At 41.9% G+C, this 22,323-nt stretch overlaps 1 protein-coding gene across 1 annotated transcript in view; it reads right to left on the bottom strand.

The window, feature by feature from the left end:
- Positions 1-22,323, bottom strand: part of LOC115110616 (diacylglycerol kinase gamma-like) — a 162,276-nt gene that overhangs the window by 71,522 nt on the left and 68,431 nt on the right. Inside the window, exons 8-16 of the mRNA XM_029636431.2 lie at positions 16,823-16,897; positions 16,528-16,647; positions 16,005-16,122; positions 15,565-15,653; positions 14,517-14,633; positions 11,834-11,932; positions 11,353-11,460; positions 11,144-11,217; positions 9,413-9,487 (exon numbers count right to left, since the gene is read on the bottom strand). Coding sequence (XP_029492291.1) covers positions 9,413-9,487; positions 11,144-11,217; positions 11,353-11,460; positions 11,834-11,932; positions 14,517-14,633; positions 15,565-15,653; positions 16,005-16,122; positions 16,528-16,647; positions 16,823-16,897 — 875 coding nt within the window. The remainder of the gene's footprint in view (positions 1-9,412; positions 9,488-11,143; positions 11,218-11,352; positions 11,461-11,833; positions 11,933-14,516; positions 14,634-15,564; positions 15,654-16,004; positions 16,123-16,527; positions 16,648-16,822; positions 16,898-22,323) is intronic.

Here is a 22,323-nt window from a genome sequence, read left to right as displayed (position 1 = left end):
CGATTGCTCAATTTTGGCCAGGTGGCCAGCTCTAGGAAAAGTCTTGGTGGTTCCAAACGTCTTCCATTTAAGAATGATGGAGGTTCACTGTGTCTTGGGGACCTTCAATGCTGCACCTTCAGAAAGCTTTCACACCCCTTGACTTTTTCCACATTTTGTTGTGTTACAGCCTAAATTTAAAACGGATTTAAATGTAGATTTTGTGTCACTGGCTTACACACAATACCCCATAATGTCATAGTGGAATTCTGTTTTTTGACATTCTTACAAATGAATTGAATATTAAAAGTTGAAATGTCTTGAGTCAATAAGCATTCAACCCTTTGTTTTTGCAAATCTAAATAAATTAATATTTTAAAATGTGCTTAACAAGTCACCTAATAAATTGCATGGACTCTGTGTGCAATCATAGTGTTTTCAATTTTTTTGAATGACTATCTCATCTCTGTACCCACACATACAATTATTTGTAAGGTCCCTCAGTCGTGCAATGAATTTTAAACACAGATTCAACCACAAAGACCAGTAAGGTTTTCCAATGCCTCTCAAAGAAGGGCACCTATTGGAAGATGGATATTTTTTTAAGCAGACATTGACTATCCCTTTGAGCATGGTGAAGTTATTAATTACACTTTGGATGGTGTATCAATACACCCAGTCACTACAAAGATACAGGCGTCCTTCCTAACTCCGTTGCCGGAGAGGAAGGAAACTGCTCAGGGATTTCCCTTTGAGGCCAAAGGTGTCTTTAAGACAGTTACAGAGTTTAATGGCTGTGACAGGAGATGGATCAATCAACACTGTAGTCATTCCAAAATACTAACCTAAATGAAAGAGTAAAAAGAAGGAAGCTTGTAGAGAATAAAAATATTCCAAAACATGCATACTGTTTAACTAAAGTAAAACTGCAAAAACAATGTGGAAAATAAATTATCTTCATGTCCTGAATACAAAGCGTTATGTTTGGCGCAAATCCAACAACAACACATCACTGAATACCACTCTTCATATTTTCAAGCATGATGGTGGCTGCATCATGTAAAGGGTATGTTTGTCCTCGGCAAGTACTATAGAGTTTTTTTTAGGATGAAAAGAAACGGAATAGAGCTAAGGAGTGACCTAGTTACAGTTTAGACTTAAATCGTATTGAAAATGTATGGCAAGACATGAAAATGTCTGTCTAGCAATGGCCAACAACCAACTTGATAGAGCTTAAAGAATAATACAAAAAATTCAAATATTGCACAATCTAGGTGTGCAAAGCTCTTAGAGACTTACCCAAAAAGAATCACAGCTGTAATCACTTCCAAAGGCATGAATTGTCTCAGGGGGTTGAATACTTATGTAGTCAATTCGTTTTATTTTTCATAATTGTTTTCTTCCTCTTTATTTCACTTTGACATTAGAGTATTTTGTGTATATCGTTGACAAAAAATGACAATGAAATCCATATGAATCCCACCTTGTAAGAAAACTAAATGAAAACTTTCTGAAGGCACTGTATATAGCAAGATACGGTAAAGTCCATTCTTCTTCTGAAGAGTACAAATTAGGCTGTTTGAGAAGGTTTGAATTTCAAGCAACCTGCATACACATTGTACAATAGACCGACATAGCTACTGTAGTAGATCCATGTTGTGTACTGGAAAATCTTGGTAGAGCATGGGTGTCGGCATTGTGGTGCTCATGTGGATTTCCTTTCTTTTTCGGCCAATCCCTACTTCTCACTTAAAACATATTTGTTTGTTTTTAATTTCCATGGTTTTTACACCGGAAGGGGATTATACAAAATGATACAACATTTCCACATGCAAAAGGTGTCTTTCGAAAATTTAAGTTGAGCTTCAAATTATGTAAAAATTTTAAAAAAAAAAAAGACAAATAAAAGACGTGTTTAGTCACACATAATTTAATGTCCAAGGCCCAGTTTCCCAAAAATATCTTAAGACAAAGTTCATCGTTAGAACCTTTGTTAAATCTTCAGCTGTTTCCTAAAACCACCGTTACTAAAGTTACTAAACCACATAGCATATCATTACAGCAGTATGTGTATGTTAGCTAGCTACCTAATGTTAGTTGGCTACTAATATATCGAACTTGCCAGTATATTAACTATATTGTATCAAACTAACTACCCAACGTTTATTGACTTGATTATTCCCATCATTCATAGTTTAGCTAAGGTCTATAGTCGTTGGGGCGGCAAGGTAGCCTAGTGGTTAGAGCGTTGGACTAGTAACCGGAAGGTTGCGAGTTCAAACCCCCGAGCTGACAAGGTACAATTCTGTCGTTCTGCCCCTGAACAGGCAGTTAACCCACTGTTCCCAGGCTGTCATTGAAAATAAGAATGTGTTCTTAACTGACTTGCCTGGTTAAATAAAGGTAAAATTAAAAAAAAAAATTAAGTTGTGTGTTTTTAATGGACATTTGGGTACCTTCGGAATTCTCTGGTTGGAACCTTATTGATGATTTATGTTAAAGAAATCCTAAAGATTGACTCCATACATCGTTTGACATGTTTCTAAAGGACTGTAATGGAACTTTTTGACATTTCATCTGCAACTAGTGAATGCGCTTTGTGAGTTTTGATTTGTTTACGAAATGCGCTAACAAAATTTAGCTATTTGGACATAAATGATGGACATTATCGAACAAATCAAACATTTATTGTGGAACTAGGATTCCTGGAAGTGCATTCTGATGAAGATCATCAAAGGCAAGTGAATATTTATAATGTTATTTCTAACTTCTGTTGACTCCAACATGGCGGATATATATAAATGTTTTCTAAGCGCCGTTCTCAGATTATTGCATGGTTTGCTTTTTCCGTAAAGCTTTTTTAAAATCTGACACAGCGGTTGCATTAAGGAGAAGTTTAAATCTATAATTCCATGTCTAACACTTGTATTTTCTTCAACATTTATGATGAGTATTTCTGTAAACTGATGTGGCTATGCAAAATCATTGGATGTTTTTGGAACTACTAAACGTAACGCGTCAATGTAAACTCAGATTTGTTTATATAAATAGGAACTTTATCGAACAAAATATATATGTATTGTGTAACATGAAGTCCTATGAGTCATCTGATGAAGATCATCAAAGGTAAGTGATTCATTTGATCTCTATTTGTGCTTTTTGCGACTCCTATCTTTGACTGGAAAAATGGCTGTGTTTTTCTGTGGCTTGGTGGTGACCTAACATAATCGTTTGTGGAGCTTTCGCTGTAAAGCCTTTTTGATATCAGACACTGTGGCTGGATTAATGAGAATTGTATCTTTAAAATGGTGTAAAATACTTGTATGCTTGAGGAATTTTAATTATGAGATTTTTGTTGTTTTGAATTTGGCGCCCTGCACTTTCACTGGCTGTTGTCATATCGATCCCGTTAACGTAAACATACCAGTTTATGTAAGTGACTCTCAAAGTACTGATAAGTTTGCCGAGTGAGCATTTGGAAAGAAATCCCTGCAAATATCTGTGGGAGTTCCCCCAGAACCCCCTCCAGTTTATTACTTGTTACTTCTCACTAAAGGGACCTACGGAGGATGTCTTTTGGACCTCTTTTTATGGTCCTGTCCGGACCGGCCACCTTTTTTTCCCCGACGTCCACAGACGTGACTCTAAAAACACGTGAGAAGAGCATTTTTTGCTAACCCTAACCCTTTTCCTAACCTAATCCTAACCTGATACCTTAATTATCCTATCCTGCTGCTTAAGTTCTCCTAACCTGCAACGAAAAAGTCGTAGCTCTATCCAAGTGCCGTGTTTTCAGGGAATCTCGTCAGATTTTTGGTCCGATCCGGACCAACATCCGGAATATGCATATTTTCAACGTCCGGAAAATACATATATTTTAAACTTCCTGAAAAGAGGTCTTTTCACCTTTCATTTATAACCTAAAATTAACTGAACTTCAAAAGTCTGTAAAATACATATTTTAAACATAATTGTGCTGACAGGGTTCAGATTTTTGAGAACACACTGAAAAGTAACTTGCCACGGTTGTTCAGTCAGCTCAAATTTGGATTAAAATGTCATGAAGAAAATTGCATTAACAGAGGGCGTGTACTGAATTAATGCATCATAAGGTAAGGGCTGGACTTGTTCTGGATGCTCCAAGAGTGACGTGTTATGTCTCGTATGTTGATCAGGCTAATTGGATCCCCCGATATTAGGGAGAAAAGGGGGTAATTTAAAAAAAAAAGTTTTTTAAAGCTAGCTACGTAGCATGTGTACACTCACTGCAATGCACAGCAGATGTGCATTGGCCATATTTAGATTCAACATAGTTAGCAAAACCATTTGTTTTATAATCTAGTTTGTGTAGTGAGAGGCTGGTCTTGGTTGAGGAAATGTAGGCTAAGTAGCAGTTGTTTGTGCTGAAACTGACATCTGGTTGCAGTTTCCCAAAGTTGTTGACGATGAACTTTACTTAGCTAGCTATGCTTTATGGAAGAATGTAGCTAGCTAGGATATATTGTCAATGTTGAGTTGTGGTCTACGATCTATACAGTTATGCAACAGTCTCGTTGGCTAGTAGCTAACTGGCTAGCTATAATAGCAGCCAAGGACATAGCTATATTTGTGCTCTGGTTTAGTTTACACCAATGACTTCAGTCATATAAAAACCTCTATAGCAAAATATAGCTACCTCCTTTGCTTGTAGCTTGCTTCTCATTCCTACAATGCAGTGCCGTTTTCTGTCCCCAGGAAATATCAGATCTTATTTAGTGTAAAATTTGAATTCCAAAAGGCTTTAAATATAAGGTCAGGTGTCCTTTACCTTAAAAACACCAAAAATATGGATCCTGAAAGGGAATTCTATGTATTTTAAACACTTGACAGTGGATTTAAGCGGTTTTGCCATGTCCCCAGGTGTTAATCATCAACTTCCACAAGAAATATTAGCCATAAAATAATTAAATGATTAAAATCTGTCTTCATTATTTTATAGTCCTAGTTAAAGTCTCTTTCATCAATAACATTTTTTTCTCATGATTATTGCATTTATTATTATTTTATATTTTATGTGTGTCCCCGATATCACTTTCCACACTTTTAGTTTGCTGTAATTCTCCATTTAAGAAAACAACCCTTTCCTACAATGACACCAATTATTATTTGGTGGGAAAACTATGGTGCAAAGCAAAAAATATATATAAACATTCAGTTGTATCTATTTGTCCATGTTTCATGTTTATAGTCTGTATATATATACACACACACTACTGTTCAAAAGTTTGGGGTCACTTAGAAATGTCCTTATTTTTTAAAGAAAAGCACATTTATTGTCGATTAAAATAACATCAGATTGATCAGAAAGACAGTGTAGACAATGTTAATGTTGTAAATGACTATTGTAGCTGGAAACGGCTGAGTGATTTTTAATGGAATATCTACATAGGTGTACAGAGGCCCATTATCAGCAACCATCCCTCCTGTGTTCCAATGGCACATTGTGTTAGCTAATCCAAGTTTATCATTTTAAAAGGCTAATTGGTCATTAGAAAACCCTTTTGCAATTATGTTAGCACAGCTGAAAATAGTTGTCCTGATTAAAGAAGCAATAAAACTGGCCTTCTTTAGACTAGTTGAGTATCTGGAGCGTCAGCATTTGTGGGTTCGATTACAGGCTCAAAATGACCAGAAACAAAGCACTTTCTTCTGAAACTTGTCAGTCTATTGTTGTTCTGAGAAATGAAGGTTATTCCATGCGAGAAATTGCCAAGAAACTGAAGATCTCGTACAACACTGTGTACTACTCCCTTCACAGAACAGCTCAAACTGGCCCTAACCAGAATAGAAAAGAGGAGTGGGAGGTCCCAGTGCACAACTGAGCAAGAGGACAAGTACATTAGAGTGTCTAGTTTGAGAAACAGATGCTTCACAAGTCCTCAACTGGCAGCTTCATTAAATAATACCCGCAAAACACCAGTCTCAACGTCAGCAGTGAATAGGCGACTCTGGGATGCTGGCCTTCTAGGCAGAGTTGCAAAGAAAAAGCTATATCTGGCCAATAAAAAGAAAAGATTGAAATGGGCAAAATAACACAGACACTGACAGAGGAACTCTGCCTAGAATGCCAGCATCCATAAGTCACCTTTTCACTTTTTCCACCACTGACTTCTTCTGATAGAATACTAAAACAATACATTTTTCCCAAAAAGTTTGAGGTCCAAATGGCATTGCATAGTAGGAATGGCCCAGCTAGCTCCTGTTGTGCAGCAATCGAGTTGCTGGTCCGGTTTTAGAACTGAGATTCAGCTGAAAAGATATTAGCATTGTCAGAAATGCTACAAAAAAGTAGCACATCTTTGGTTCTCTATTGGCACATGAGAGCAGTAAATTATACATGTAATTAAAGCTGTTGCCCTTACAAATGTATTCAGTCCGAAAGGTGGCAAGTCTAAGGGTCACTTTATGGATGCTGTAATCTTGTTCTTATCCAACACCTAGATATTGAGCTAGGTCGGGACAAGAAATTGTATTTTTTCTTAATGCTAAAGACCCCGTTAAAAATCTGGTATTTGGTTCTCGGTAATACAAATCAAGTTGATTTTGCCAAGTTATGTCGACATTGGTGTCCTATTGGCTTAAATATGATAGTAGGGAGATTTGAATTTAACATTGAGCTTCAATTAATCCCTACTATATAATGTTACACAGAGTGACCGACTGCACTGTTCCTTGGTGTCTTACTACCCCATACATACACCATCATCAGTTTCATCACTGCTCTCGTTATGACAGGCAGTGCAACTTATCACAAATAATTATACAACTACCACAATAATGGCATTACATCATGTTCATTTAACCTGGACTGTCCTGATGCCCTGTCCATTATCTACTAGTGGTCATCTTCGGGAGAGAAGTGCGTCACTGTAGTCTGTCTCTCCTCCTACAATGGGCTATTGAGAGAGAGAGCAGCCCTAGTCGTGACAGCAGAGGGAGGAGTGGGGGAGGCAGGGATAGAATAGGTTGGCCGCTCTCAGAGAAAGCATTCATGTCTATTGATGTTGTATAGGGCATTTCTCCTGAATGAACTGTTCCATATTGCACAACTCAGGTACAAGGTGTCCCTCTGGCTAGGATGATACGCACATCAGGTGTGTGTTTGTGTGTCAAGTGGGTGAAGTATGCATGTGTGTGTGTGTGTGTGTGTGTGTGTGTGGAGAGGATAGAGGTTGTCTGATGGTGCAGTAGCTTACTGCCAGGGTTGTGTTCAGTAGGGAGAATACACTTTGAAGCCTAGTAAACCTTGGCCTATGTTCTGTTGCACAACCAAGTTTCATCTGGGACAGAACAAAATTCGAAAAATAATAACTTTCTATGGATCCAAGATTTCAACAATTTCAGTATTTCAATCCAAAACGTTTTTTTTTTTTACATGGCACACTTCATTACTTTGCATGTTGTCATGATTTTGGCCTGGGGGGTAGGTTTATGACAGTCATAAATACCTCTTCCCCCCTTTTTCCTCTCTCTACCCTACTGAGGTTACATTTACAAAACCCTTGGTTAACATAGATTCTGGGAATGTCAGAATGTGGGGGGAAATGAACTATATTCTGGTAATCTGACAAATGGAACATATGCGGTGGTACTTACATTTACATTTAAGTCATTTAGCAGACGCTCTTATCCAGAGCGACTTACAAATTGGTGCGTTCACCTTAAGACATCCAGTGGAACAGCCACTTTACAATAGTGCATCTAAATATTTTAAGGGGGGGGTGAGAAGGATTACCCTATCCTATCCTAGGTATTCCTGAAAGAGGTGGGGTTTCAGGTGTCTCCGGAAGGTGGTGATTGACTCCGCTGTCCTGGCGTCGTGAGGGAGTTTGTTCCACCATTGGGGGGCCAGAGCAGCGAACAGTTTTGACTGGGCTGCGCGGGAACTGTACTTCCTCAGTGGTAGGGAGGCGAGCAGGCCAGAGGTGGATGAACGCAGTGCCCTTGTTTGGGTGTAGGGCCTGATCAGAGCCTGGAGGTACTGAGGTGCCGTTCCCCTCACAGCTCCGTAGGCAAGCACCATGGTCTTGTAGCGTACTTAATGAATATGATGTCAGTTCGGTTGTCATCTGAGACATTCTCATCAATGATAAGATGACATAAACTCTACAGTGGAAAGTCTACACATCAGAGTTATCGGATTCACATGGAATTGTTGTTCAATTGAAATGTTTGAATATGAAATTATTCGATGGGATGAAATGTGATCTTAGCTTCTAAAATGTGAGATTTGGGTTTTCATAAGATATGGCTCTGCTCAATCAGTGGCCCGCCCTGTGAAGGGACAAGGGCTGTAAAACTTTTCAAACACGCCCCCCGCTCCCTTCCTATATAAGCCCTTGACGACAATATAACTTTCTGTTCCAATGATGTGAGGACGATGGTCCAATGTCAGAATGATTCAGATAATAACTACAGAACGAAGCCAACATCAGCGTGAGCTTGGTTGCGAATGGTATGAACTTTGAACTCTTATTCATTACAGAACTGATACCTCCTAGACGTTGAGTTAGCAACAGCAGATGCAACGAGGGTTAGGAAGGAACAGACAGAGTATCCCGTCTATCACCCAACAACGTTACTACAACGTATCCAATTGACAACCAGAGACATTCTTCAAAGAACTCGGTTTGGCAACATGGCCTTCCATCTACCACCAACCTACCGAAGCGCAGCTCAGAGCAAATATTTATTGCATTTTCCTTTTCCAAATGGGCGGTAATTTAGAATGCATCAGGTACTGTATTTACGATTGCACAGCTTCGCCTTTGTTCCTGTCTTCCCGCACCTTCACTCAAACCCAGCCCCTTTTCTTTTGTATAACAAGCTGTCATATCTGTTCCGCCCGCTAGGGACGTTTTCCTTTATGATGTCATTTGTAATCAAGTTATGATTTAATTATGTGTATGGGTAATTCTGTGTGATTAGTTAGGTATTTAGTAAATAAATCATTAAACCCAATTTTGTATTGCTGATTAAAATTGTTAGCCAGGGTTCGTGCCGATAACCAAGAATTTACAACTTTCAGATGAGACTGAATTAAGATGAGGATTAATATTGACTGCTATTGATGTAAAATATTACTAGGTCTTTAAGAGTTTATTCGGAAGAGAACAGCTCTATAAATATTATTTGTGGTGCCCGACTCTCTAGTTAATTACATTTACATGATTAGCTCATTCAGGTGATATTAATTACGGAGAAATTATTTTATAGAATAGCATGTCATATCACTTAATCCGGCATAGCCAAAAACACGACCATGTTATAACAAACAAAACAATATTTTTGTATAGATCCAATCATAGAGCAAGTGTTGCCTTGAGAAGTGGCACCATCCATTTTCTGGGCTGTGTCTACAGGTGGGACTTTGAGTGATGAGGATGAGACTTACCCCACCATGGGTCCCTCTCGGTCTAGACTGTACACCTGTCTGGGGTTCAGCAGGTACTGGAACTTTCTCAATACCCTGCAGGAGACATAACAGCAGTATTAGAGTTACTGCACACACACACACACACACAAACTGACAAACTCACAAACTGTCTGTGCACAAATGGAGCCAGAGAGAGAGGGAAAGTGAGAGAGAGAGGTAATACTTCACGGATACAAAGACAGACATATAACATGTAAAGAAGCACCATCCAAATAGTACAAGTTTTACTTAAAAGCACCGTCTACAGTAAATGTTCTGCTCCACAAATGGTCAATATCTCAATAGCTTACTGTGCCCAATGACACAGTAGTTTCCTGTAACCTTGAAAAGCGGGAGATGCATCAGAGGGCTATTCTATTGAAGCCTCCACAGTGTTCTTCATGGAGCCTTACACTGGTAATTGTGTTAGCTTCCGATACCCACACAGCACTTTGGTCAGAGTGAGAACAGAGGATGAAGAGGAGTGGGTAGAGGAGACAACGGAAAACCGACAGCTAGGTTAGAATGTGTCACTATGAACTAACCATTTGTCCTAGAATGCAACTCATACTATGTACAGTAGTGTGGCAGATTACTTGGGCAGTAAACGTGTTAGGATACTGTTATGAATGTGTCATAAAGAACACTTTCATTTAAGTGTTACCAAGTTAACCCATGAAGAGAAAATAGTAGAGATATACTACTTAATTTAAGAGAACTGTATGTCATTTAAAATGCTCATTTACAAAAACAAGACCAATCAGTGACACCAACATTTCCTTATTTACATCAAAGGGAGAAATAAATAGTCTTGCTTTTGGTACTCAGAGAGTAAATGCATATTTTTGTTATGAGAACACATCTATTAATAGAGAATAATTCTACCTTTAAGTGGTATTTAAGACTATGTTGCTATGGTGATGGTGTTTCTGAAGCCAAAATAGTGTCCTCACAGTGCTATGAAAAGCATGGTGGGAGGACAGAGGAGAGAGAACTGAAACAGTGAACACATTCATTTACAGCCAGAATGGCACTTGGGACTTTAGGACTGTGTCGGAACAGCGAAATGACCATAATTATTTACCAAATTTTAAATCCTCTGCAATTACAAAGCCTTAAAATTCTTGAATGTAGTCATTGTTGTTAGCAATGTTAGCTTCACATTATTTAGATAATATGATGAGTAGCTAGCCAAAGGATTAGAACACTTTGGCAGTAGCATTACAGGACTCTATAAAACACATATTGCAGGAGTGTTTCAATCAGAGTGAATAATCTGAGACGTTCTATGTCAGCCATTCTCAACTGGTGGACAGCGCTCAGGATCCGGACCCAGAATGGGGTCAATACGGACCACAGGTCGTGACCAAAAAAATAAATATTATACAGGACCTTCAAAAAGTATTTAGACCCCTTCCCTTTTTCCAAATTCTGTTACGTTACAGCCTTATTCTAAAACGGATTATATAATAATAATGACTAAGCGAAAACAGGTTAAGGGTCTTGTTCAGGGAGGTTCAGATACTATGTCAAAATTGTCGAATTGCAGGAAATTAGCTTTAGAATGGCAATATTTTCTTTGTGCCAACAAGAGGGGAGCGAACAGTTTGGGGTCACATGGGTCACGAGATGGGGGGGTTTGTTACTTTGCCGATAGACAATATCCCTTCGGACCTTTACCACCTAGGAAATGTGTGCTCTGTCACTTACCGCTCCCCTTGTCTCCCACCACTCTTTGGGTTGACCAGGACCAGGAGGGGATGTGTGCCTGGGAGAGGAGTGATCTGGACAAGAGAGCAGAGACAGTCTAATGAGATGATCTTGTATATCCATAGATACACAATCAACATTTTAGCCTGCCATGAGCGAACACAACAGACTCCAAGGCTCTGAAGATGCTCTGGGCTCGATTCACTCACCTGCAGTGCTTGTCCGTCTCCTGTGAATTTGAAGCTTTGACTCGGGTCGTCAGGGCTGGTGCTGGGCGGGGAGTCCCCTTCACCCCGCTTCACAACAGAATGACGGTCCTATAGACAGATAGATAGGCCAGCAGGCATAGAGACACATAAATAGACAGAAATATAAATGTGTTAATGCGTATATGAATTGTGGACCGAGAAATTGGACAAAAGATGTATATCACAGATGGCCGGTGGCACCTTAATTGGGGAGGACGGGTGCATAGTAATGGAATGGAATAAATGTACATCAGATAGATGGTTTCCATGTGTTTGATATCATTCCATTCACCCCATTCCAGCCATTATTATGAACCGTCCACCCCTCAGTATACTTTTGTGGGTCTATAATTATATATTTCAAGGTTTTTTTTCAGCATTGAAAGTATTGGAGATAAAACATTTAGAGATTCAGAGTGTGATTTACGGCATGTGATCTCACCAGGACTACAGGGCAGATGTAGGATGGGAGTAGAGTGTGGTCTCTAAGGGCTCCTCCATCACACTCTGGTTTCATGTTGGACGCACACTTATTATGGAGCTGATCAGGAAGGAGGATGAGGAGGATGGAGGGAGGAAAGGAGCAGAGAAGGAGTAGAAGAAGGAGAATGAGGCGAAGGAGAAGAGTGGAAAAGAAAAACTAAAATAGGTATTTGACACAGTGCCAGATATTGCAGAACAGTACCAGATATAATGTAAAGTACAGTAGCTGCTTCTAAGACTGAGGATGAATACATGCCTGCTGTGATGCTACAGAGATGAGCACATTACTAAACTATATATACAGTATATATATAAATTGACAACCCTAGAAAGATCTTTGAACTCCCCTTACTGGTGGTTTGAGGTAGCACAGTTTGAATTTTCATCTGAGCATTTACCTAATGGGGACATCTAGTGGACATATAAGGTAAAGTAGAAATGAGAAAATAGGTAGATTACAAACTATTCCCGTGAACTTTCTCGGGTTCATTGTTATCAACAGAAGCTCTCTGAGGCATTTGAGGCACTATGAACAGAAACATTGCCCCAATTCTAGGAGTTCTCCAGTAGAAGGGAGTGCGTACAGGGCCATAATCAGGGTTTGAGTTTTAGTGAAGCTTTCACTTTGTATTCGTAGGCATTACTAATCAACCCCCGCACAAACAGACATCAATGGAGCACACAGATGATTGTATTAATCACTTACGATTCTATATTAATATCAGTGATGTGGTAAAAACAAGCTGGGTAATGGGTAAACTATCAACTCCAGTGGGTGATCGAGATTAAGACAAACAACAAACGATATAAATGAAAACGTATGACATTTTTAGAACTGTATTTTTTGCATTTTAATATAGGCCTATGACACGGTCGCCAGTTGTCCGGTGTTTCCTCCGACACATTGGTGTGGCTGGCCTCCGGGTTAAGCGAACAGTCTCCCGACCCCTCCTGTCTCAGCCTCCAGTATTTATGCTGCAATAGTTTATGTGTCGGGGGGCTCGGGACAGTCTGTTATATCTGAAGTATTTCTCCTGTCTCATCCGGTGTCCTGTGTGAATTTAAGATTTAAGAGGACCTGAGCCCTAGGACCATGCCTCAGGACTACCTGGCCTGATGTCTCCTTGCTGTCCCCAGTCCAGCTTGTCGTGCTGCTGCTCCAGTTTCAACTGTTCTGCTTGCGGCTATGGAACCCTGGCCTGTTCACCGGACGTGCTACCTGTCCCAGACCTGCTGTTTTCAACTCTCTAGAGACAGCAGGAGCGGTAGAGATACTCGGCTGATCGGCTATGAAAAGCCAAATGGCATTTACTCCTGAGGTGCTGACCTGTTGCACCCTCTACAACCACTGTGATTACTATTTTCTGACTCTGCTGGTCATCTATGAACATTTGAACATCTTGGCCATGTTCTGTTATAATCTCCACCCAGCACAGTCAGAAGAGGACTGGCCACCCCTAGCCTGGTTCCTCTCTAGGTTTCTTCCTAGGTTCTGGCCTTTCTAGGGAGTTTTTCCTAGCCACCGTGCTTCTACACTTGCATTGCTTGATGTTTGGGGTTTTAGGCTGGGCTTCTGTACAGCACTTTGTTACATCAGCTGATGTAAGAAGGGCTTTATAAATATATTTGATTGATTGTCAAGAAGCAGTGCGGCTTGTCAGGGTCGTGTTTCGGTGGATTTTTTAAATTTTACCTTTACTTAACTAAGCAAGTCAGTTAAGAACAAATTCTTATTTTCAATGACTGCCTAGGATGACAGATTTGTACCATGTCAGCTCGGGGATTTGAACTTGCAACCTTCCGGTTACTAGTCCAACGCTCCCTAACCACTAGGCTACCCTGCCGCCCCAGGATGTGTGGCTCTCGACCTTCGCCTCTCCTGAGTCAGTAAGGGAGTTGCAGCGATGGGACAAGACTGTAACTACCAATGGGATATAATGAAAAAAAGGTAAAAAATAACATTAAAAAAGAAAAAAAACTAGCCAGAGCAATTCAACATTACTGAAATAGAAGTCTCTGCCGGCAGCTAGCCACCCGACTGACTGACACATTTTTAAGCAACTATTTTCCAAGTCATACTCCGAGAGTTGCTTTTTGTTTGTTTGGGGTATGTCTGTAGACGCGACACGAGTTGCGGGCAGTTCTAAAGTGGCCTTTTGTCTGGCATCTGGCAAACACACTGTCAGCAGCTTGCTTGCTTGACCGAGCTGGGGTAGTTCGTTTCATGTCTCAGGCCCTCGGCCTGTGCTGCTAAAAATGCAAATCTGCGAAGCAAATCCAGGGGACGCAGCCGAACATAACGAAAAAAAAAAAAACTGTTCATGATTCCACTAGTTCGCAAAGAGGCAGTCGCGATTAGAACTCAGTCAGATCAAGAATATAAGTGTTCTGAGCTTTGATCAATGCTGGGAGCAATATTTTTATGTTTACTCGTAATTGAGTTTCTTTATTGTGTACAAATATATATATATGTATTATCTAAGGGTCCTCATATGTAGTTATGGCCCTGAGTGTGTACTACTTACAGTAATCTGACACCACACACAGTGTCCTCATATGTAGTTTTGGCCCTGAGTGTGTACTACTTACAGTGATCTGACACCACACACAGTGTCCTCATATGTAGTTATGGCCCTACTTACAGTGATCTGACACCACACACAGTGTAGGCCCGTTAAGCCCTGGTAGCACTTGATACTTCTGTGACAGCGGTCACACTTAGTGGGAGAGTTTCCCTCCATCCACACGTGCTGCATAGCCTGGAGGGAGGGGGGTGGGAGAGAGGGAGAGAAAGAACGAGAAAGATAGAGACAGTAACAATCACCAGGTCATAACATAAATCCAGTGCTAAACATGCTATATTTAGTGCCAGATATCTACAAAATAAAAGGCCTTCTGAAAGGCATCATCTGCTAGTGAACCAGCGAAGTGGAGCTGAAACAGAGTAGACCTCCATCTGGAGAGAGAGAATGGGGGCCTTAGAGGGACAATTTCAAGGTCTGTGAGTTCATTCCAGAAGAGGTCTAATTAAATCAGAGGTTATATATAGAGACCGGTTAACAACATAAGTAGCTCTGCATGATCTCCCTGCTGCCATGATCCTGTGTGTGTGTGTGTGTGTGTGTGTGTGTGTGTGTGTGTGTGTGTGTGTGTGTGTGTGTGTGTGTGTGTGTGTGTGTGTGTGTGTGTGTGTGTGTGTGTGTGTGTGTGTGTGTGTGTGTGTGTGTGTGTGTGTGTGTGTGTGTGTGAGAGAGAGAGAGAGAGTGTGTGTGTGAATCCCTGTTCCCATGATCCTCCTGCTCCTCTCCAGTCTTTAGCACTCGGCTAACTGCCAGAACAGGTTGCTTAGCAACGACAGGGCGTTCTATTCACACAACGTTAGTCAGATGGTGGTTAGGGGTTAGCTGTGGGTTAGCTCTCAGCTTAAGGCATCACACTAAAGAGTCACTTAAGGTAGGATATTGTAGGCCTGAGTCACAGTCAAGCTCACTGACTGAGAGGATTACACTAGAATGAGTAATGCACGCAAGAGAATTGTGAGTCATATAGTAAAGTGTAGACCTACATTTCTCAATATTTGTCACACTTTTTCTAAAACATAGGCACATAATAGATACTGCAATGACACACATGACAATATCATTACTGTCTGTGTTTGTGTGTGTGTTTAGTTGTATGTATAGTACTCACATTAGTGTGTCTGCGGGACTTGGCATAGGTGCTGATGCAGGCAGCGATATCTTTGGACACACAGCGTTCATGGACTGTGTACTTGCATACTGAAACACAGAGGTACACAGAGAGACAGTTAACCAGTGGATGAACACCAAACACCAGACCAACCCTTTCATTGAAACATGTAATAAAATGACCCAGCGATAACATAACATTTGCCTTGATAATAGATAATTAATTAGTCACGCAATCATGTTTGTTATTCACAGAATGGAGGATGGGATAACAGAGTCAGAGAGAAATAGAGACAAGCATCTGGTTGAAAGAGAGAGAGGAACTGAAAGGCACCCAGGAAGCGACAGAACAGAGAGAGTAGAGTAGTGAATGCCAACGAGGGACAGAAATAGGGACTGAAGGAGAGAGAGAGTGGAACTGAGGGCCACACACAGACTCACTAGAGCAGCAGAGGCCCTGCTTGCGGACTCCCAGCAGCATGGTGTGACAGTAGTTACAGTAGGCTGGCTTGTTGAAGTGCTTTAATTTCCACACATGCTGCCCATCCTCTTGCACATTCTACACAGAGAGAGAGAGAGAGAGAGAGAGAGAGAGAGAGAGAGAGAGAGAGAGAGAGAGAGAGAGCGAGTGAGAGAGAGAGAGAGAGAGAGCAAGAGATCAGTGAAGAGAATGGCATGATAGACCAGAGTGCTTAAAAGAGGGCTAATCCATTTTTTGTTAAAGTAATCCATCACCACAAAAAGATCTTTCTGAATTGATTTTTTTGGAACTGCCGCCCCAAACGCACTCACAGAGACACACAAACACTTTCTCTCTCTCCCCACAGGGATCATACACTTACTAAAATGTATGCACTCATGTATGCACTCACTGTACTGCAAGTTGCTTTAGATAAAAACATCTGCTAAATGGCATCCATTATCGTATTATATTACACACACACACACACACAAAGTGCCTCACCGTCTCCATGCCCAGCAGGACCAGCAGAGGGATGGTGGTGAGGCCTCCCCTGATCCACTCCTCCAGGGTGACTGTTCCGTCCCGGTCATAGTCTATCTCTTCCATCATCTCCTTCAGGATCTGGGAGGAGACGGGGAGGAAAGTCCAGTAAAGTCTTGCCAAATTGTAATACTGTAACGTTCCGTTATTTCCTTGTCACTGTAGTTAAGCTAGCCTGTTCAGGTCGACCTACTCCAACGCTGCAATATGTTGGGACCAGGGAAAATAAGACACATAAGGCTGTGTGCATTCTTACTGGTCGCAGCTCTGTAGAGTCCCATTCCAGGTACTCTGCCACGTGGACCATCTGATTGATGATGCGGTCCAGTTCCTACACACACAGGAAGAGGGCAAAACGTTAGACCACAACAACAACAACATTGTGGTAGTCTTCTTGATAATAAATGACCTCATCTACACATAAGGCAAAGAGTGGCTACTTTGAAGAATCTCAAATATAAAATATATTTAGATTTGTTTAACACTTTTTTGGTTACTACATGATTCCATGTGTGTTATTTCATAGTTTTGACGTCTTCACTATTATTCTACAATGTATAAAACAGTAAAAATAAATAAAAACCCTTGAATGAGTAGGTGTGTCCAAACGTTTGACTGGTACTGTATATTGAATTTGTACCTTTAAAACAACGTCACATGATATCCACTATAAGAAGAAGAAAAAAACGGGAGATTTGATCTATCTACAGCTATTAATTCAGTCTCCCATTCAGGGTTTCAACCTAGCCTAGCCCTGCTTAACCTCAAATAGACAATACAGTGCTTTCAGAAAGTATGCATACCCCTTGACTTATTCCGCATTTTGTGGTGTTACAGCCTGAATTCAAAAAGGATTAAATAGATTTTTCCCCACACACATCTACACACAATACCCGATAATAACAAAGTGAAAACACATTTTTAGCACATTTATTGAAAATTAAATACAGAAGTATCTCATTCATGTTAGAATCACCTTTGGCAGCAATTACAGCTGTGTCTTTCTTGGTAAGTCTCTAAGAGCGTTGCACGCTTGGATTGTACAATATCTGAAAATGATTCTTTAAAAAATTCTTCAAGCTCTGTCAAGTTGGCTGTTGATCATTGCTTGACAAGTCTTGCCATAGATTTTCAAGCCAATTTAAGTCAAAACTGTAACTAGGCCACTCAGGAACATTCAATGTCGTCTTGGTAAGCAAATCCAGTGTATATTTGGCCTTGTGTTTTAGGTTACTGTCCTGCTGAAAGGTGAATTTATCTTCCATTGTCTGTAGGAAAGTAGACTGAACCAGGTTTTCCTCTAGGATCTTGCCTGTGATTAACTCTATTCCGCTCTTTCTTATCCTAAAAAAACTCCATAGTTCTTGCTGATGACAAGCACACCAATAACATCATACAGCCACCAACATGCCTGAAAAAATGAAGACTGGTATTCAGTGATGTGTTGTGTTGGATTTGCCCCAAACAAAACATTTCGTATTAAGGACATAAAGTTAATTTCTTTGCCACATTTTCTGCAGTTTTATTTTTATTTTTTTATTTTTTTTATTTCACCTTTATTTAACCAGGTAGGCTAGTTGAGAACAAGTTCTCATTTGCAACTGCGACCTGGCCAAGATAAAGCATAGCAGTGTGAACAGACAACACAGAGTTACACATGGAGTAAGCAATTAACAAGTCAATAACACAGTAGAAAAAAAATGGGCAGTCTATATACAATGTGTGCAAAAGGCATGAGGAGGTAGGCGAATAATACAATTTTGCAGATTAACACTGGGGTGATAAATGATCAGATGGTCATGTACAGGTAGAGATATTGGTGTGCAAAAGAGCAGAAAAGTAAATAAAAAAATAAAAAAAAACAGTATAAAAACAGTATGGGGATGAGGTAGGTGAAAATGGGTGGGCTATTTACCAATAGACTATGTACAGCTGCAGCGATCGGTTAGCTGCTCGGATAGCTGATGTTTGAAGTTGGTGAGGGAGATAAAAGTCTCCAACTTCAGCGATTTTTGCAGTTCATTCCAGTCACAGACAGCAGAGTACTGGAACGAAAGGCGGCCAAATGAGGTGTTGGCTTTAGGGATGATCAGTGAGATACATCTGCTGGAGCGTGTGCTACGGATGGGTGTTGCCATCGTGACCAGTGAACTGAGATAAGGCGGAGCTTTACCTAGCATGGACTTGTAGATGACCTGGAGCCAGTGGGTCTGGCGACGAATATGTAGCGAGGGCCAGCCGACTAGAGCATACAAGTCGCAGTGGTGGGTGGTATAAGGTGCTTTGGTGACAAAACGGATGGCACTATGATAGACTGCATCCAGTTTGCTGAGTAGAGTGTTGGAAGCCATTTTGTAGATGACATCGCCGAAATCGAGGATCGGTAGGATAGTCAGTTTTACTAGGGTAAGCTTGGCGGCGTGAGTGAAGGAGGCTTTGTTGCGGAATAGAAAGCCGACTCTTGATTTGATTTTCGATTGGAGATGTTTGATGTGAGTCTGGAAGGAGAGTTTGCAGTCTAGCCAGACACCTAGGTACTTATAGATGTCCACATATTCAAGGTCGGAACCATCCAGGGTGGTGATGCTAGTCGGGCATGCGGGTGCAGGCAGCGATCGGTTGAAAAGCATGCATTTGGTTTTACTCGCGTTTAAGAGCAGTTGGAGGCCACGGAAGGAGTGCTGTATGGCATTGAAGCTCGTTTGGAGGTTAGATAGCACAGTGTCCAATGACGGGCCGAAAGTATATAGAATGGTGTCGTCTGCGTAGAGGTGGATCAGGGAATCGCCCGCAGCAAGAGCATCATCATTGATATATACAGAGAAAAGAGTCGGCCCGAGAATTGAACCCTGTGGCACCCCCATAGAGACTGCCAGAGGACCGGACAGCATGCCCTCCGATTTGACACACTGAACTCTGTCTGCAAAGTAATTGGTGAACCAGGCAAGGCAGTCATCCGAGAAACCGAGGCTATTGAGTCTGCCGATAAGAATATGGTGATTGACAGAGTCGAAAGCCTTGGCGAGGTCGATGAAGACGGCTGCACAGTACTGTCTTTTATCGATGGCGGTTATGATATCGTTTAGTACCTTCAGCGTGGCTGAGGTGCACCCGTGACCGGCTCGGAAACCAGATTGCACAGCGGAGAAGGTACGGTGGGATTCGAGATGGTCAGTGACCTGTTTGTTGACTTGGCTTTCGAAGACCTTAGATAGGCAGGGCAGGATGGATATAGGTCTATAGCAGTTTGGGTCCAGGGTGTCTCCCCTTTGAAGAGGGGGATGACTGCGGCAGATTTCAATCCTTGGGGATCTCAGACGATATGAAAGAGAGGTTGAACAGGCTGGTAATAGGGGTTGCGACAATGGCGGCAGATAGTTTCAGAAATAGAGGGTCCAGATTGTCAAGCCCAGCTGATTTGTACGGGTCTAGGTTTTGCAGCTCTTTCAGAACATCTGCTATCTGGATTTGGGTAAAGGAGAACCTGGAGAGGCTTGGGCGAGGAGCTGGGGGGGGGCGGAGCTGTTGGCCGAGGTTGGAGTAGCCAGGCGGAAGGCATGGCCAGCCGTTGAGAAGTGCTTATTGAAGCTTTCGATAATCGTGGATTTATCGGTGGAGACCGTGTTACCTAGCCTCAGTGCAGTGGGCAGCTGGGAGGAGGTACTCTTGTTCTCCATGGACTTCACAGTGTCCCAGAACTTTTTGGAGTTGGAGCTACAGGATGCAAACTTCTGCCTGAAGAAGCTGGCCTTAGCTTTCCTGACTGACTCGTGTATTGGTTCCTGACTTCCTGAACAGTTGCATATCATGGGGGCTATTCGATGCTATTGCAGTCCGCCACAGGATGTTTTTGTGCTGGTCGAGGGCAGTCAGGTCTGGAGTGAACCAAGGGCTGTATCTGTTCTTGGTTCTGCATTTTTGAACGGAGCATGCTTATCTAAAATGGTGAGGAAGTTACTTTTAAAGAATGACCAGGCATCCTCAACTGACGGGATGAGGTCAATGTCCTTCCAGGATACCCGGGCCAGGTCGATTAGAAAGGCCTGCTCACAGAAGTGTTTTAGGGAGCGTTTGACAGTGATGAGGGGTGGTCGTTTGACTGCGGCTCCGTGGCGGATACAGGCAATGAGGCAGTGATCGCTGAGATCCTGGTTGAAGACAGCGGAGGTGTATTTGGAGGGCCAGTTGGTCAGGATGACGTCTATGAGGGTGCCCTTGTTTACAGAGTTAGGGTTGTACCTGGTGGGTTCCTTGATGATTTGAGTGAGATTGAGGGCATCTAGCTTACATTGTAGGACTGCCGGGGTGTTAAGCATATCCCAGTTTAGGTCACCTAACAGAACAAACTCTGAAGCTAGATGGGGGCGATCAATTCACAAATGGTGTCCAGGGCACAGCTGGGAGCTGAGGGTGGCCGGTAGCAGGCGGCAACAGTGAGAGACTTATTTCTGGAGAGGGTAATTTTCAAAATTAGTAGTTCGAACTGTTTGGGTATGGACCTGGAAAGTATGACATTACTTTGCAGGCTATCTCTGCAGTAGACTGCAACTCCGCCCCTTTGGTAGTTCTATCTTGACGGAAGATGTTATAGTTGGGTATGGAAATCTCTGAATTTTTGGTGGCCTTCCTGAGCCAGGATTCAGACACGGCAAGGACATCAGGGTTAGCAGAGTGTGCTAAAGCAGTGAGTAAAACAAGCTTAGGGAGGAGGCTTCTGATGTTGACATGCATAAAACCAAGGCTTTTTCGATCACAGAAGTCAACAAATGAGGGTACCTGGGGACATGCAGGGCCTGGGTTTACCTCCACATCACCCGCGGAACAGAGAAGGAGTAGTATGAGGGTGCGGCTAAAGGCTATCAAAACTGGTCGCCTAGAGCGTTGGGGGCAGAGGATAAGAGGAGCAGGTTTCTGGGCATGGTAGAATATATTCAGGGCATAATGCACAGACAGGGGTATGGTGGGGTGCGGGTACAGCGGAGGTAAGCCCAGGCACTGGGTGATGATGAGACAGGTTGTATCTCTGGACATGCTGGTTGTAATGGGTGAGGTCACCGCATGTGTGGGAGGTGGGACAAAGGAGGTAACAGGGGTATGCAGAGTGGGTCTAGGGCACATATGTCAGAGTCAAGGCCCGCGGGCCACATCCGGCCCGCAAGAAGGTTTTTACGGCCCCTGGGATGATCTTGATTTATTATTAGAACCGGCCCGCAGCAAGCCGGCAGCCCGCAGATCTTTTACACGCACCAATACTACATTTCCCACAATGCAAAGGTGACGCACCGAGCAGTAGGCTGCTTCATTTCAATATTTATTGGCACAGCAGTCGTCAGCATCACAGTAAAATTAACTTTCAGATACCCATCAAAAATGGCAAAACGGAAGGTGGATACTGAGAACCGGGGGTTTCAAACAAGGTGGGAGTCGGAGTATATGTTCACGAAGGTAGCTGGAAAACCTGTGTGTCTTCTGTGTGGAGAAAGTGTGGCGGTACTGAAAGAGTATAATCTGAGACGACATTATGAAACGAAACACGCGGACAAAAACAAGAATATGGACATGGAACAAAGGCTACAAAAGGCAGAGGAATTAAAACGAGGCCTCAAATCTCGACAGGCTCTGTTCAAAAAAGCCAAATCACAAGGCCAGGCTGCTGTCAAGGCCAGTTTTATTTTGGCAGAAGAGATCGCTAAATCAGCCCGGCCATTTACGGAGGGGGATTTCATCAAAAACTGCATGATTAAAGTTTGTGACGAA

Source organism: Oncorhynchus nerka, linkage group LG3 (genome assembly GCF_034236695.1).
Source record: "Oncorhynchus nerka isolate Pitt River linkage group LG3, Oner_Uvic_2.0, whole genome shotgun sequence".
NCBI classification, from domain to species: Eukaryota; Metazoa; Chordata; class Actinopteri; order Salmoniformes; family Salmonidae; genus Oncorhynchus; species Oncorhynchus nerka.
The sequence above is the reverse complement of the archived record's forward strand: the minus strand, read 5'-3'. Positions and strand labels throughout refer to the sequence as shown.